This window comes from Martes martes, assembly GCF_963455335.1.
Source record: "Martes martes genome assembly, chromosome: 5".
NCBI classification, from domain to species: domain Eukaryota; kingdom Metazoa; phylum Chordata; class Mammalia; order Carnivora; family Mustelidae; genus Martes; species Martes martes.
In genome coordinates this window covers 83,735,202-83,752,721 of record NC_137892.1, presented here as the reverse complement: position 1 = coordinate 83,752,721, position 17,520 = coordinate 83,735,202, and the positions used below count along the sequence as shown (strand labels likewise).

At 49.8% G+C, this 17,520-nt stretch overlaps 1 protein-coding gene across 5 annotated transcripts in view; it reads left to right on the top strand.

Annotated features, from left to right (window-relative positions):
- Positions 1-17,520, top strand: part of SH3RF2 (SH3 domain containing ring finger 2) — a 126,617-nt gene that overhangs the window by 94,180 nt on the left and 14,917 nt on the right. The window contains exons 6-10 of one of the 5 annotated variants that reach the window (XM_080803648.1): positions 500-591; positions 1,860-2,030; positions 8,810-8,958; positions 12,187-12,545; positions 14,822-15,130. In XM_080803648.1, the coding sequence (XP_080659774.1) occupies positions 500-591; positions 1,860-2,030; positions 8,810-8,958; positions 12,187-12,545; positions 14,822-15,097 (1,047 nt within the window). In that variant the 3' untranslated portion in view covers positions 15,098-15,130. Of the gene's footprint in view, positions 1-499; positions 592-1,859; positions 2,031-8,722; positions 8,977-12,186; positions 12,546-14,821; positions 16,432-17,520 lie in introns of those variants that run through there. The other 4 variants (XM_080803647.1, XM_080803646.1, XM_080803650.1 and 1 more) reach the window with 4 other exon arrangements.

Here is a 17,520-nt window from a genome sequence, read left to right as displayed (position 1 = left end):
CCCTCACTTTCTCATCCAAAATTAGGGATGATAATAGTACCTTTAGTAAGGATTAAATTAGCTGGTACTTTTAAAGCACTTAAAAGGCCAGAGTTACGTTCTCATTAGCAGCCATCATGTCTTCTGAGAGTACATTTCCATAGAGCGGCTGAGTGTACTGGGAGGGGGTGGGAAGAAGCAGGGGGGGCGGATGGGATGGGGGAGATCAAGGAGCCTGGCAGTGCCCCATTGACTGGAAATTGGATGAGTCTTCATCTTCTGCCATATCTCAGCAGTCTTTTGGAAAGCAGCCCCGGCATGCCAGCCCGGCAGGCCATAAACCAGTCTAGCCCCACCCCGCTCTGCCCACAGCCCCAAACCACAGCAAAGATGCGTGCTGGGTGGCACTGGGCATGGCTCTTGGTTTTCAGCTGTGTCAGGCCTTTTGGCAGCAGCTCTGCTGTGGGCCTGGCTTGTGGCATTCACCGGTTCTGCTTGGCTGTCTTTTCTGTCTATGTAGGTCAGCACTTACCACCCTGTACCGGCCTCCCCGGGACATTCCACGGCCATCCTCAGTGTGCCTGGCTCCCAGCAACACCTCTCAGCGAACATGTGAGTAACAAGCTCAGCCCTCCACCTCCAGGTCCTGGCCGGAGGGGTCCTCTTGGCCATCCCCGTGCCGCCAAGCATCACCACTCCCAAACCAGCCCATCCAGAGAGACAAGAGCTCCCCTTCCTTCATATCCTTCAATGGAAATAATGCTGAAAAACCCGAACTGGCAAACTCTGTCTACCTAGCTCGTTATTTTATAAGAGTAGAAAGATACCAGAAGCGTATACACGAAAACACTGCTGGGAGGTTGGATAGTGAGCAATTTCTACTGACTTCCTTTAGATTCAGAATGTTGGGTCATAATTAGATATTGTTTTAGGATCAGCGGAAAATATAGCATTTTAGAGTGGGACAAGCTTGAGGATGAGAACACGCCCCCAGCACCTTTAATAAAGCCTTCCGGTGTCTCATACCCCTTGGAGTCTAGAAGGAATTCTTGATGTCCAGCCTGAGGCCATACTCTAGTAACCTGAATCTGGCAAGCCAACGTGGCTTCTTTTTAATGCTCTTACTCAGCAGATATTCTCACTTTCACAGCCTCGCTAGTGTCTTCACCTCCCGACTCATACCTGGGTGTTATTTAGCTGCCTGACGCCTGTGCAGACTGTAGAGTGAAAGTCACTGCTCTATCCCGGGGATGTCTTGCAATATCCTAAGCCCTATCCCCTCCAGCCCGCCATGCAGCCAGGATTCCACTGTGTGCTCACAAACAATCACCTCCTACCTTCTAATTCCCAGTGTCCATCCACGTCCCTGCCTACATTAAGCTAGCTCCTTGGGCCATTCCTGGGGGTCAAACATGTTCTCACTCTTAGGAAAGGGAGTAGATCAGAGAGGCTTGTGCCTTCTCCTTTCCCTTAATTTGTGGCTACAGCCATTTTCTTGGGTGGTAACTCTGAGCGGTATGAAAAAGCACCCTGAGCAGAGCCGTCACTTCTAGGTTTGAGACCCGGCTCTGCCACTAATTGCTGGTCACCAACTCCTGTCTCTTTCTTAGGCCGGCCTCCCTATAGTCAAAATGCTTCGGTAGCCTAGCTTAGTGATTCCCAGCTGTGTGGCACTCTGTGGAGGACGCGGGAGTCAGGGAGGGCAGGGATGTGTGTCCCTCCATGGCTGCTTCCCCACCACGTTTCCGTCCCAAAGAAGTTTGTTAGCACTGATGCAGGGGACAGGGTCCCTGAGGTTCCGTTTCCCTTTGCCCTCTCCTGGTTCCATGTCTCTCTACCAGACATGCTCGCCTTCTTCACCAGTTCCCCTGTCTCCCCAGGTTTGTAGCCCTGCACTCCTACTCAGCCCATGGCCCGGACGAGCTGGACCTGCAGAAGGGAGAAGGCATCAGGGTCCTGGGCAAGTACCCGGACGGCTGGCTCAGGGGCGTCTCCTTGGTCACTGGCAGGGTCGGCATCTTCCCCAACAACTATGTCATCCCCATTTTCAGGTGCGTCCCCTCTGTTCTCAGGCAACAGAGGTCAGATCACCAAGGCCGGGGGCCATCTGTAGGCTGCATCGCTGAAGGACTCGGTGCTCCTTCAGAGTGTGGGCCAAGAAGTAGCCCTAGTAACGCCCTAACACTTTATTTTCTTTAATAGTAACAAGTTATCTTTGTTATAGCTCTTCACATTTTACAAGCACTTTCTCAACGTTTACCTCATGGCCTGTGCCCAAGAGTCCTTCCCATACGGTAGATAGTATTTTCCAGATGAGGAAAGCAATATACATAGTTAAGCTCAAGAACGGGATTTCAGGTTTTCTACTGTACAAACCCCCCAAATCCATTCACATCCCACCCCCTGATGCTCACATCTAATCAAATAATGGGAACCTGCAACCATCAGAAGACCCTCAGAGCATCTCGGGAAACTTCCTGGGACACTAGGCCAGTAGGCAAGTTTCTGTGACTCAGTCCACCACCTGTCCATCCACACCCCAGGCCACAGGCGGGTTACCCTAGAGGTCTGAGTCCCTCACAGTCTTCCCAACCTTTTCCATTCTCCAGCACCCCTGACACTTCTGCTTTGTCTGGCTGCTCGGACCGTGACTAGAGATGCACCCAGTCCCAGCACTGCCCATGGCTCCTCCTCCCTCCACCCCACACCAGGCCAGGCACAGCGTGTCACAAGGCAGTGAGGCCATCACCACACACCAAATGCTGGCTTTATGACATACCTCCGAGCAAAGTGATAACCCATTGTACTCTCTGGGGGTCAGACCTGGAGTCATATGTCCAGTTTGGGGGACCTTCATGTAGGTGGGGCCCGGTGTCCGGAGGAGGGCAACAAGGATGGTGAGGAGATAGAAAAGTATACCACAGGAGAAACTGATAGAGAAACTAGGGTTAAGCTGTAGAAGACAAGGGTCAGAGGGACCACAACAGGCTGTGCAGATAGGAAATCTGTGTCCTGAGGGGGCAGTGAATCAGTGGATGCAACTTAGAAGGCTTTGGTGCCACAAAAGGCTACACTTTCTAAGGCATAGAATTTTTTCAATAAGGTTGGCCGGTGAGGTGGGAGACCCTTTCTAGGAAGAGTATGGGGGAAACTCTGGGTTTCCTTAGATCCAGGTTTATATAAAATGATTTCTTCACATGGCAGAAGGTTGGAGGAGAAGTCATTTTCTTCAAAGGAAGGTTCTTGGAATTTGTTAGAAAGTTACAAAATCTCCATTGGCAAACTAAGTGTGTCTTTAACTGAGGCTTTAGTTCATTCTTTCCACAAATAGTTATTGAGCACAAACTATGTGTCAGGCACCTTTCTAGGCACTGGAGAAACACCAGAGAACAAAATACACAAAATCTCTGCCCACTGGAGCGTACATTCTAGTGGGACAGACAGACAATAAACAGGATATATAAGTAACATATACGGTGTGTTAACGGCAGGGGCTAAGAGGAAAAATCAGAAAAGCAGGATAGAATTTGCGGTGGGGTTGGGGGTGGTGATTAAAATTGTAATATGTTGGTCAGGAATGGCCTTACTGAGAAGGAAGAGGGAAGAAAACGAGGCGGGTGTACTCCACGCCACAGGAATGGCAAGGATCTGAAGGCGGTAGGACTAATCAGAGCAAGTGAGGGGGACGTCAGTGGTAGATGAGGTCAGAATGGTAACAGGTGGGCCAGATCATCTAGAATTTCCAAAGTCATGATGAGGAATTCGGCTTTCATGCTATCACAGGCTTTTGAGCATCAAAGTGACACGATCTAACTTAACATTTTAACCAGAATCTCTCTAGTTGCTGGATTGAGAGTAAACTGTAGAAAGGAAACATGGAAGCCCAGAGACTAATTAAAAGGATATTATAATAATGTGGGGGAAAGGTGAGGGTGAGTTGAGCCAAGGTGTCGGCCATGGAGGCAGGGAGAAGAGGTTAAATTCTGGGTACACTTTGAAGGTAGTCATAGCAGGATTTTCTGACAAATGAAATATTGGGTGTGAAGGAATAGAAGAGTCGAGGTGAGTCCTCATTTTTTTGCCCTGAGTAACTGGAAAATGGAGTTGCCTTCTACTGAGAGATTCTGGAAAACTGAGAGGAACTGGTTCTGAGAGGTGGGGGCCGGGAGCAGAAGCTCAGCTGGCAGCAGATTACGTCTTAGATTCCTGTTAGTAATCCCAGTAGAGGTGTTGGCAGATGGCTGAGTACATAAGCCCAGCATTTTAAGGAAGAAGGTCTGGGCCTGAGATGGTATTTAAAGCCCTGGGACTAGATGAAATCATCACGGTAGGATCAGTTGCGTCGGAGAGAATGATGGTGAGCCAGAAACTAAAATCTTCATGAAATGAGGGGAGAGGTTGAGAGAGGAAAGGGTGACAAGGTAGAGTGGCAGGTGATAGAGTCTGATACTACCAAGCAAAGCTGGTGGGGTGGGGGCGGGGGGGGGATGGCCTAGAGGAGCCAATGAAGAGCAAGGAGGATACCCACCCTCACTTATGACTGTTTCCTCCATGACATGAATTCTCTAGGGACCATGTCTACTACTAGGGGGTTTGCTTATGCGTCAGGCCTTAGCCCAAAGTCCTGGTAATTCTACTGGAAAAATATCCTTTAGAATCACAGTGACCCTATAATTTGTCACCCAAACTAGGACACATTTAAGAAAAAAAAAAGAGAGACACACACACTTTTAATACACCAGGAGAGCAGGTGTAAACTGAGACTATCCTAGGAGAAGCTGAACAAATAGTTACCGTAACTAGAATGCATGTAGGATTCTATTCCAGTGGATTCCAAGACTCCAGCTTCCCTTTCCCCCCTTCTGGCTTTTCTCCTAGGTACATATATTGTGTCCTTAGGCAAGTCCTGAACATCTAGACTCGCCTGCTCCAAGATGGTGGCGGCATGTCAGACAGTGGATGAAATGTCAGCCATAGGTTGCCATTGAGTCTGTCTCCCATCTCAAGTTCATAGAATCCTGAACATGTGTGTACAGAGGTGCTACTTACATGGAAGGGTGTGTTTGCTTCTAGGGAACCAGCATTTCTAAGACGAGCAAGTCCCAGTCAGAGTATATCCTCTGGAGGGCTCTTAGGTGACAGAGGATTAGTGCTTTCTAGAGTGAAGTTCTCCTTGATGGCCCCCTGATGCAAATAAAGGTCCCATCATCACTGATCTTAGACATGGGTGACATACGCCCAATTTGTCTACCTAGAAGCAGCTCACCCTTGTCTGGGACCACCCTTTCCACTGTGGGAGGTTTAGCTCCTTCTGCCTCTCAGGGCTGAATGATGTTGTCCTTTGTCAACTTAGTCTCCACGACTTTTGGCAGGTTGTGTTAGGACTAAGGGGTTGAACTGCATGGACAAGGCCCCTTTCTGCTCCTTGGCTCTGTGTACGCGTAAGGCTTTCCCCCCACCTTTGTTTCTCTGTTTGCGGTGATGCTTCTCACCGCCGCCAGCCCCCTTGGTTAAGGTTAGGGTTAACCCTAAAGGAGCCAGGGTTCTAAAGTATGAGGTACCCCTTGTTTGCTCTTATTAGCCTTATTCCTTATGTTCATTAAAGAATATAGTTTGGGGACTAACTATAGAAAGACTAGAGCTGACCGAAATGGCAGGGTTTTCACTTCAAATTCAGCAGGTGAGCCTTTTAATTAGTGAGAGGGGAAGAGACTGCTGTGCTGTCCAGAGCTCTGGCCCTCTCCCCGCCCACCTGTCTAGCCAGGCTGGTCACAACTAAGTGTCTGCCACCATGACATACTTCCCGGGATTCTGCAGACAGCCATTGGCTCAGGCTGTGCAGAACGTCAGTCAGGTTTCCACCCAAACCCCTTCCTAATAGCACCAACATCTTTGGGGTTTCCACCTCCATGCATAGTCTTGGTGGGAGGCAGAAGTTTCCTCCCTTTTCAGAGGCTCAGGAAACCCAACTCCTCTTCCTCCTCCTCCTCCTCCTCCTCTTACTGCTCCTCTTCCTCCTTCTCCCCCCCACCCCCTTTCCTCTGTCACCCCAGCTGAGGAACAGGCTCAGCCAATCTGATGCTCCCTCTTGGGGCTTAGAACTTTGAACCAGAGAGGAAAGAACATGGGTGTGGGTGAAGACCATCCATGACAAGACCCCGAGCAGCACCATCTGATCAGAACCCCTGCCTCAGATGCCTGCTGCCGGGCTCTCGACAGCCTCCCTCGGATCTGGTTTCAGTGGACTCTCTGCCCCTCCTGTCCTCCCAACACATTCCCTTCTGCCCAGTCGCCGGGATGTTTCTTTCTTGCAGCCTTCACCAGACACATATGCCCTCCTGGTGCCTTATGGATGGAGAAAAGCAACACAGGGGCCGACCCTCATTTCTCTTACCAGTCCACACAGAACTCTACAACGATGGCCAAGGCGCAAGCTTCCGCCTTACCAGGAGGCTGCTGCCAGCGGTTAGCACAGCAGAACTGCTGTTCGGAATGCTACTCCGAATATGGGGCGAGCTCTTACAGGCTCCTATCACAGAGACGAGAGGGGACACACACCCGCACACTCAGAGCAGCACAGTGGAGCAAGTCAGAGGCAACATACACTCCTCCCTGCTAAACCCAGAGAGTCTTTCTGGGAAACAAGGATCAGAATGTTTGCAGGTCTGAGGTATCATGGGGGCTATTACTATATGTTAGCAAAGTACTTTGATATTAGAAGAAAGAGCTGGCCAAGTGCTGAGCTTTTTGCCAAAAGACAGTGTGGGATGGGGAACTTGGGATGTAGGAGTTTCTGGAATCTGGCCTAGTGCTGGGCTCAGAAAAATGAGGTCGTAGCTTGGTCTGTAAACAGTCGTTCAAAGGAGGGACTTGTGGACTAAGGCTGGCTTGGGCCTAATTAACCGTATTCTGTCCTCTTTGCTGTACCTGCTGCTGCTGCTGGGAACAGTTCTGGAAACTGTCTTTCCTGTTGCCAGCCCATTTTACAGGATCCAGCATCTTGAGGCCTCCGTTCAAAAGACAGGCAGATACAGCCCTTTGCCATGGAGGCCAGTGCTGGGGATTTTTCTCCACTGCTCAGCCCTCGGCTCCAGAATATAGTCTGAGCTCTAACTGGCGGGCAGCCCATTCCCTTCACTGACCATGTCCCCAGGGACCTGAGGCAGGGTGTCGGCTGTGGGTAGGAGGCCCCTCACTGCAAGCACCATTCCAGGGCATCTGGCTGCATCTGTTTCGTGGGCAGAGTGGCCTGCTGAAGGATGCCTCACCTATCTTCGTACAACTGGCTGGCTCATTGTTAGGCTCTGTATCGCTTTTTTAGGCAAAAGGGAGAGAGAAAAGGACTAGGAGAAATAAGGGGAAATTCCCCAAAGAGAAAGCTTTGGACATTAACAGGAAGGCCACCAGGCAGGGCGCCTCTGAGCCAGGACTGTGGGCGAGTCAGTCATTCCCGGGGAGTTCACAGGTTATTTCATCCACTGAGTGACAAGCTGATCCATGGGCTACTCGGTAGGGGCTGTGATCTTGGAGTAGGATTCGTAAAAGGGCGGGAAGGGCGTGTAAAGTGAGAGCCATTCCCCATGGGGTTCAGGGAGTAGCAAGTGGGAAACAGTTGCCAAAGATTGCTGTTCTATAACATTTTAATACTATTCTTCAAACTCAGAGCCCAAGGCTGAGAAGTTAGGCTCTTCGGAAGGCAAGTATAGGGCCTGCCCCTAGCTTTAGATTCTTGCTTTCAAGCAGCATGCAGGGTTTTCCTTGCTACCTAAACAGTGAAGGCTCCAACCAGCCAGGATGGGCCGTGCTCGGTGGTAGACAGTGGTACAGTTCAGTGGTAGAGCAGAGGGCCAGTGGGTTCGGATCTCGGGTCTAGTAGCTGCTTGGCCAAGTAACTAGAAGTCTCTGTTTTCTCACCTAGAAAATACAGTGGCACTAATAGTACCTACCTCAGATGGCTATTGTGAAGAACCATGGGCTAATGTGGGCAAAGCGCTGCCCAATGCCCCGCGTACAGTAAGTGCTCAACATGTGTCAGCCCAAATGACTGGCATCAGTGCCGAAAGCATCATGGAAGCCATTGAACAAACATTTCTTAATAAGCAATGTATGCAGAACACAGAGGACATAAAATGAGTCATATAAAATCTCTGCCTTCAAGGAGTTTAGCACCCAGTGGGAAAGTCACTGAACGAATAAGAAATCAGAACTGTAGGGCACCTGGCTGGCTCAGTTGGTTAAGCATCCAACTCTTGGTTTCTGCTCAGGTCATGACCTCAGGATCATGGGATCGAACCCCATGTTGGGTTCTTCACTCAGTGCAGAGTCTGCATATCCCTCTTCCTCTGCTCTCCAGCTACCCTCCACAAACTGTCAAGTAAATAAATCAGAAATCAGAACTACAAAGTTGAACACATACTAGATCTTGTGCTCTGAACTCATGGGGTCAGGAGTGATCAGAGCTGGAGTGGAGAAGGACAAAATTCAAGTCTTCCTGTTCCATCACGGCCTCAATGTGAGACCCTGTCCCTGGCCTCAGCACTCCCACATGGGGACCCCCTGCTGTAGGAGGTGAGGCCTAACATAGTTAAGCCTGTGTGGTTGATAAAGGGAGTATTTATGGGTCAGAAGAGAGTGGAGAGAGGCCACATTTAGTATATGGTTGAGAGCTGAGAGGTTTTTGAAGTAGGACTCTTGACTGAGCATTTTCTTTATTTCTTCTTTTTGAAATGCTTGCACCAACCAGAAAGACATCTAGTTTTCCAGATTCTCGGAGTCCTGGTCTCTACACCACATGGACATTATCCAACTCCTCTGTGTCCTCCCAAGGCAGCATTTCAGAAGGTGATCCCCGGCAGAACCGGCCCTTCAAGTCCGTCTTTGTGCCCACCGCCATAGTCAGCCCTGTGAGGAGCACGGCCAGCCCGGGGACTGTCGGACAGGGCTCTCTTCGGAAAGCCGGGCGGAGCAGCATGAGAAAGAGTAAGTGGTGGCAGAGAGGTACGTGTCTAGAGCTAAGTGAGGCGGGGGACTGGACTCTCGGGTAGGCAGAGCGCCTTTTGCAAAAGCAAGATCTTGGCTATAAAACAAGCTCTGTAAAGGGTGCTTTTCATTCCCAAACAGTGACTGGTGTTCCTGGATGAAGCCAGACCGACTTAAGGTCACTGCCCTGGGTCACTCCATATCTGTGTGCTGAATGGCTGGGATGATAGCGGCCCTGAGTGCCAACATAGAACTAGAACACAGCCAAGGTGGAGGCTGGCTCTAGTTAAGACAGAATAAGCAAAGTACTTGCTGGATCAAGCTCCTCAAACAATGTTCCAAGGAACCCCTTGGGGTGCCAAAAGGGAAACATGGGAGGGATGGGAGGGGAGGCAAAGAGGATTAAGGAGCCAATTCTCAAAGCCCCTAAATCTTGCTTTCTTATTTAACTAACATATACACAAGGTTTAAAAATATATATATATTGGATAAAAATAAGCCTTCCTATCCTTCACCCCTGTCCCAAGTGCTCTTCCATGTACATAAATAGTAGCTTCTACTCATACCTGCTGCGCTGTTCTGCACTTTCTATTTTTCCCTGTATAACATGCACATTGCTCACACGGCAATACTTTTATCTCCCGATATTTTGAACTTCTACAGAAGACTTCATTTTCAGGGATTTTAAAAAGTGTTTGAAACCCATTGTTTTACAGAACATGAAGGTTCTGTAATTTGCATATCTTTCTGGAAGATCAGGAGCCACACAAAGTAAATTTGATTTACTCTACATCCTCTGATTTAAACTGGGCTCTGTAGTCTCTCTGGCTATCTTAAAAGAAAAAGATGATTAAATATGAAAGTGCAGGATGACAAGTCAGAGCAAGAAGGTAACATGTGGGAGGGACAGTACGCCACCCAGGAGAACATGCCAGGAAAATTAAAACAAATATCTCAGCCCCACCCTCTCCCAGTGCTTTCACCTGACCACCTGCTTGACCACCATTCCCACTCTGCCACCTCTACCACATACCTCCTCCCTCTCCCTCCTCCCCTGCCTCCAGCATCTCCCCTCCCCCCCCCCACAAACCCATACTCAATAATCCCACCACAGAAGCCTTGGGCAAGTGACTGAACCTCTTCAGTCTTCAGTTTTCCCATTTGTAAAATGGAAATAAAAATAGTATCTACTTCATCAGGGTTATCGTGCGGATTTAATAAAATAATTCATGTAAGACTGATAGCACAGTCCCTGTCACATAGTGAGTCTCAGGAAATCCTGTTTGTATAAGATGATCATCTTCTCAGTACCATTATTGCTACTACGATGACACGGGTCAACTTGGGTCCATCCGTTGTGTGAACTGACACAGTGTTGACGTGTTCACACTCGGTCTAGACCACTTAGGAGGTGGACACAGGAATTGTGTCCTGCTGGCAGTTGCTCACATTTCCCTTCAGACACTCCTCCTCTGCCTTGGCAGAGATCTCAACTGGCTTGGAGTTTTGACTGCTTGCCTTGTATGCACATGTGATAAGAAAGCACTGAATCTCTTGGAAATCAGGAGCCAACAAGATAAATAGATGAGGCATAAACCCCATTTTTCACACATTTCCAGGAGCCTAAGGACTTGTCTGCCCAGGGCTGCTTTGACTTTCTCAGGTCCGGGAGGCTTTCTGTCTCCCCTTTTCCAAGGTGAGGCTGGCCAAGCTATCAATCTCCCCACAGCAAAGAGAAATGACAGGAGAATTGACTGTGCGCCTCATAGGGCTGTCAGTGGAAAAATAAATGTCTGCATTGAAAGGGCAGACTTGTGTAAATGGCGCCCGGCTTGCTCACCGCAGCTGAGAGCACTGGCTGTTTTGAGTGAGGGTTCTGTTTTTCATGTTCACATCCTGCCTGACAAAGAGTCGCAATGCGGAACATGGCCTTGGCTCAGGCCCCCTGTGCTGGACACAGATGACTCTGATTCATACACGTGTCCACAGGCTACAACAAGGACTCACATCTCTGACTGGATATCCCCTGTGGCACACTAAATGCTGGGAGACCCTTATGGAGAAGCAGATGGCAGTGCTACTCAGGGGTGTGTCTCCTGTCCCCGCACCCCCAGAGTGCACTGAAGTCCTGATTGTTCCCTGGTCACATACAGGACATAGGCCCAAGGGATGGAGGTCTCCGGTCTTCCAGAGAATATGAGGGAAAGGAATGACTTCCTGTTACTGAGGGAGGATCATCTCAGTTCATGAAACAAAACAAAATAAAACTCAAGGAAGGGATAAAATCACACTCCCGGACTTTGTATTTTTAGGGTTTCCTATCATTTACCCAACAATAACGAGAGCTAACAAACATGAGGCATTAATTATGTTCCAGACACTGTGGTGACACTCTGCACACATCATATGATGTAAGCCTCCCAGCAGCCCCATGAGACCCTGCTGTCACCTCCGGTTTACGCCTGAGGGGCTGAGATGCCAGAAGGGGATGGGGCTGACTTGTCCCAGGCTTCCTGGGAGTAAGTCTGATTCCAGAACGTCTTGTCATGGGACTTTGTAAAGCTCATCCACACACAGCCCGAACCTTTCCGAATTTGCTTCTGTGTGGTGTCAACATTTGCCTGCACACACCCTCCCTGAATTCTACTTACCCTTCCTGCCTGCACATCCCCCCCAACAGAAGCCATCCCAGTACCACAGGCCTACAGCTTCTTCAAGTAGCCGGTCAGAGCCCTCTCCCATCCTCACTGCTTCCCTGTCTCCCTCCCTCACTTTCCTCCCAATTGACTGACTCTTTTCTGTCCCTTTTTTGCTGTCACTGTCTTCCATTTCCTCTCTGGTTTGCATGCCTCTGTTGCTTCTCACTGCGAAGCTGTCTCTTTAGGTTCTTCACTTTCCAACCGCTAGGCCTAAAGTGAGAGAGTAGGAGTGCATGTGTGTACGTGTGTGTGAGGGAGAGAGGAGACAAATGGAAGTAATGTACCTTCTGACGGTGCCCCCCCCCACAGCCCAACATTGGGCTAGCCAGTTACTTCCTGCCAGCATCAGCCAACAGCACTAAAAAAAGAATAAGGTCACCTTTGAAAGACCCTGAGAGAATGTGAGCACACTCAAATGGGGAAAGCACTTAACTATTCTGGGATATCAGGACACATGGCTAACACAGCCCCAACCCAACCTGCTGTCAGCGGCCCCTGATGCTGATATCTGTGTCATATCATTCCTCAGATGGATCCCTGCAGAGACCCATCCAGTCAGGGATCCCCGCCCTCGTGGTGGGCTCCCTCAGACGCAATCCCACCATGGTCGTACGACCTCAGCAGTTCCAGTTCTACCAGCCGCAGGGGGTCCCCTCCTCCCCCTCGACAGTGGTGGCAGAAGTGGGACCTAAGCCCACTCCCACTGGGGAGCCTGCCCTCACATGCGTCAGCAGGGGCAGTGACACCAGGATCCGATCCGCAGCCAGTTCCCTCATCATGGAAGGCAAGGAAATCCCCACCAAGAGTGAGCCTCTACCTAAACCACCTGCGTCTGCGCCACCATCAATCCTGGTGAAACCAGAAAACCCAAGAAATGGCACCGAAAAGGTAGGAGTGAAGTGACATGGGGGTGGGGGGCTTATGTAACCTATATATAGGGATATATAGGGTATATCCCTAACTTTGCACAGTGTTCCAGCTCCTTAATTTTGTTTTAGCGGACAAGGAATCAAAATCGCAGCCTCAAAAACAATCTTCACACAGTAACCCCCCCACACACACAGGCACACCCCCTCAGCCCACTTGCACCCTCTGCAGATGTCCTACTGGATCTCCTTTATGTTTCCCGAATACTTCTTCCATAGTCCTTTTGAGGCCCACAGATGAGTTGGAAAAAACACGGCTTTGGCATGAGACACATCTTGATTTGAATTCCAGGTCAGCTGCTTGCTATCTGGTGACTTAGCAAAAACACGGCACCTTTCCGAGACTCTTTTTGCCTAATCTGTGAAATAGCAGTTGAGAATAGGAACAACCTCATAGGATTGGTGTGGAGATGAAACGAGAGGAGACGTGTTAAGTTACACAGGCATTCATGGTATGGAAGAGGCAACAGAGACACAGGAGAATTCAAGTGATTTATCAAGGTCACAGCAAATTATCATGACTCCCAACAACTAACTTTGACTATGACCTCTATGACAGAAGGTCAGATCTTTTAACTTCTAGTCAAGGGCTTTTCCCACTAGAGACATGAGAGTTTTTGTATTCTGTTCTCAATAGAATATCCTTGAGTCGGGAGGAACAGTGAGATACAGGAGGTGACAGTGAGAAAATTAGGTGATTGTTACCTTTTAGTTTATTGGCCATCACCACTGTCATCACTATCACCATCAACACCAGCACCATTCCCCATTCCCCTCCAAAAGGAAAGAGGATTTGGTCTCCTTCTCTTTGTTAAGCATTTACTGAATGCTAACAACCTAGTAGGCCCTGTGCTGAGGGCTTGACGTGTCTCATCTCCTTTAATCCCAATAGTAACCCTCTGTATTATTGAGATATTATTCTCAACAACCCTCTGTAGTAAGTATTATTATCGTCATCCTCATTTTAAAATGAAGATATGGAGGGTTAAGGAGTTAGAGGACATTACCCAAAGGTACACAGCTGACACATGGGGGTGTCTGGGGTAGATTCCAGATCTCATAGAAAAACTCATGCTCTTCATGCTACGCTATCAGCTTGTAAGGAAAGGCATTTGGAGAAAGTTAGTGTTGACTGATGTGAATGTTGGGAGCTCCTTTTCAGAATTTTAGTATTCAAATAATTCCATTTTCCAGGCCCCAGTTGCCCTTTACCCCAGGCTGTTTGATATGGCCCTCAAACTATCAGCATTTAAGAAGTGCTCAGACCTCTGCAAGATATGGCAAGGGTCAAAAGTATGAAGAAACGTGCATTCTCAGTGGGGGATACTAGGCCCAATTTCATGGAAAAGAAATTATTCGTAAGCAATAGCAGAGAACACTGAGAAGCCTTAAATCAGGGATGTGCTAGAGCAAATACCTGTGGGTACAAGGTAGAGACAGAGCAGGCATGCAGAGGTGAAACAGGGAGGGAGAGAAGGGGCTTGGGCCACAGGAGACCGGGGCTCCCATGGATATGGGGCCTGTTAATCAGCTCCAGGCAACTACTGTCAGAATAGGAGACAGGCCTCAGTGCACCAGATCTTTGATTTTTTAAGAGACATACGAAATTCGCACTTTTAAATGCCATGACCCCATTTTTAGGTGTTGGCCCCTAAATCAAACTCTCAAACATCCTGCAGACAAAAGTCAGCCAGCAGGTGTCCAGGTTGCGAACTCTGCTCCAAGGATATAAGGCTGTTATGAAACTTAGGAATTAGAGTCGGCGGGGGAGTGGGGGGTACCCCAAAGAAGGGGTGGGCCCTGAGGAAGGCCTTGTTGGCAGCTGGAGGGGACAGAGGAAAGGCGAACCTCTTGTGCTTTCCGAAAGGGACCACAGCTTCTTGCCTCAGCCCTTTGCTCAAGGGGTTGCCTCTCCTGTTTCTCTTAGGTAATTTCTCATCATTCTTCAGCTCTCATTTTAAACCTCTCTGCCTCCAGGAAGCCTTCCGTGGCTACCCCATCCCAGCTGCAGTGCAAGAGGGCTCCCTACCTAGCATCTCCCCTAGCATCTGCCACCTCTACCACCACAGCACGATGCAGAATAGACCCTCATAGTGAACACAAGTATTTACCGAATGAGCACAGAAATGAGGCATTTTAAGGAGGGACAAGTGTTGAGAAACAGCAGGAGCCGAGTCCCAGGGAAACCAGCACAGCTCCCCCCTCACCTGGGTCCTTTCGCTCTGCTTTCTCTTGCAGCAAGTCAAAACCGTGAGATTTCAGAACTACAGCCCTCCTCCCGCCAAACAGTACACCTCCCATCCCACCGCAGGAAAGCCTGAACAGCCCACCACCCCGAAGAGTTCCCAGCCGGAAGCAGCCCCCTCGGGCCCAGAGATGAACATCCTATTCGCCCACCGAAGCGGCTGCCATTCCGGACAGCAGACAGACCTCCGAAGGAAGTCAAGTTTGGGCAAGACCGTGACCCCGGTGTCCGCCACTTCGGCCACACAGACCGTGTTTCCCAGCAAATGAATCTACGGGTGGCTTTTCCCAGACCCCAAAGAGGTGAATTGCGTTTAAATACAGTCTGCCTCCACTGATAGCGCCCTGCCATTCTTTGGCTACTCAAGCCTGGGTCCTTGTTCTGCCCATGTTACCTCTGGGAAAGGAAAGGTGGGCACAGGGAGTCCTGCCCTGGGTGGGAAGATGAAGCATGTGGCCTTGCAAACATAACAATTTGAGGCAGCAAGGCCGCTACTCAGACCAAGGAGCGGGAGACGGACCTGCCCACCCTCTTCCCTGAATGGCGTGTGCAGCCTCATCCCCTGTGTTCTTGTAGAATTTCTACGGCGCCCTAAAAGGGACTTCGGCCAGGGGTGTCACAATGGTGGGAATGTTGGCGTTGTTTCTTTGACCTCATCACCGTGTTCTCAACAAGCATCGGAACAGCTCCCGGGGCCTGTACACTGGCCGCTAGGGGCTGCCACGTTGTTCCCTCCACTGAGTCTTAATCCTGGCAGTGAGGGGGGACTTTGGGGAAGGGTGTGAGATGGACACTCTGATCACTCTGAGAATCCTCTAAAACCAAAGGGAGTCGGCTTCCTGGATTTGGTCCGAACGAGAAGGTCAGAGAGAAAGCTATGGTCATACTTTAAACTTCTGAATCTGTTTTCCCACGTACCGTCCCTACACAATAGCTGAGCAGGAAGCACAGGGCTGTGGATAGGGTCCTGCATGGAATTCTGGCGATTTCATTCATCCTGGCTCTGGTCTGACGTCCCCAGGAAACACAGCTTGCTTCAAGACGGCTGTGTAAGGGGGTTGAGGTTAGACATCTATTGCATTTGCATTACAGCCTTCTTTACTTGCTCTCATTTCTCTTCGTTTGGGGCGCTCTAGCTGTTTCACTGGGTCATGGTATAAGGCAGCAAGGTCAGGAAGAAGATGCTAGCACAAGGCCGGAGCGGGGACGCTTCATGGGGGAAGCTGCTAGGACAGAGGTGGGGCAAAGAAGGATGGAGAGGGAAGGAAGGAGGAGGAGAAGAGGGAGGTGGAGAGAGTGTGGGGAGTGGGCGTGAAAGACAAAGAGAAAGACAAAGATGGGGGAGGCAGAGGAGAGTGTCAGGGAAGAAGAGAGGGAGAGTGGCTTTGATACTCCTGACAAGTGGAGACTGAAGGATGGAGCCTGCAAAACCAGGCGACCCCGCCGAGGTGGTGCCGAAGTCAGCGTCTCGTGAACAGGGTTGCGGGGGCACCCCCAAGAGGGAGGCATCCTCGACGTGTCAGAAGAGCACCCTCAGTGAGTTTAGCCATGAGTTTAGTCATTCTGCTCTACCCCCCAGAGTGCAGATACATGATACCACCAGCCAAGCAAATATTTAGACTCTGCCTCAGTGTTGAGAAGCAGCAGGAGTCGAGTCCCAGGGAAACCAGCACAGCTCCCACCTCAGTAGCTCCCACCCAGCAGCAGCGGGTCCAGTTAGTGTTAAGTATTGCGGCTGACAAGCGGGTTGTAGGGAGTAATGGAGACACGGTCCTTGCCTTCCACGTGGAACAGAATAGTCTTCCAGTTGTCCACTGTCTTTATGGGGTAACCTTTCTGAGAAATGTCAACAATCCGAAAGCTTGCCACCCCCATTCCAGACTCTTCACTAATGCCCAGCATCACACATACTCCCTCCCAAACCAAAGTCCATCTCTGCAGAGCCAAATGAGGCTTGGAAAGGAGAAGAGAGTGCTATTTCTGAACTCACTGGCCCTTCCAATCATTGCTTCCACCATCATGTTTCGGACAGTCCCCATGTGCTGGGCACCGCAATGAGGACAACAGATGCGTCCTCTCCTATAATGTCTGCTATTACGTCCTAAGGCAACTGTAATTGTCCCCAGAACAAAGCCAGGGAAACCGAGGTGCAAAGGGTAGCCACAGATGGCAGCAGAGTGGGTTTGACAGCTGCCCACGCCCCAAGCTCAAGCTCTCTGACTTCAAAGCCCAACGTGGGACTGTGCTTTATGAATGAAGAGAGCAACCTTGACCTAGGCCACTGATTCCCAACCACAGGGAATGGTGTAATGGATGCCGATGCAGCCTCGGCCACACGCAGACTGAGTTCAGATCCCCATTTACCACGTGCTAGCCGTGTGATGTTGGGCAAGTTACTTAATCTCTCTGAGTCAGTCTCTCTGATAACAGCGGAATGATACTAGTGCCAGTCTCATTGGGCTAGCGTGAGGATTAACTGACATAGTATTATCAAGTGACATAGTACATACCTCACACATGTCAGACTTGAATGTTTTTAAGGGAGCGGGTCACTGGAGTTCCAGGTGAGGAAGTCTAAAGCAAGGCCATGTCCGGGGCGGCGGTGCTAAAATGAAATGAGTATGGCCCTGTCACAGAGGTCAGAGCACAGGGTAGGCTGAGTCCTGAAGGGTAAATAGGAGTCGGAGAGAAA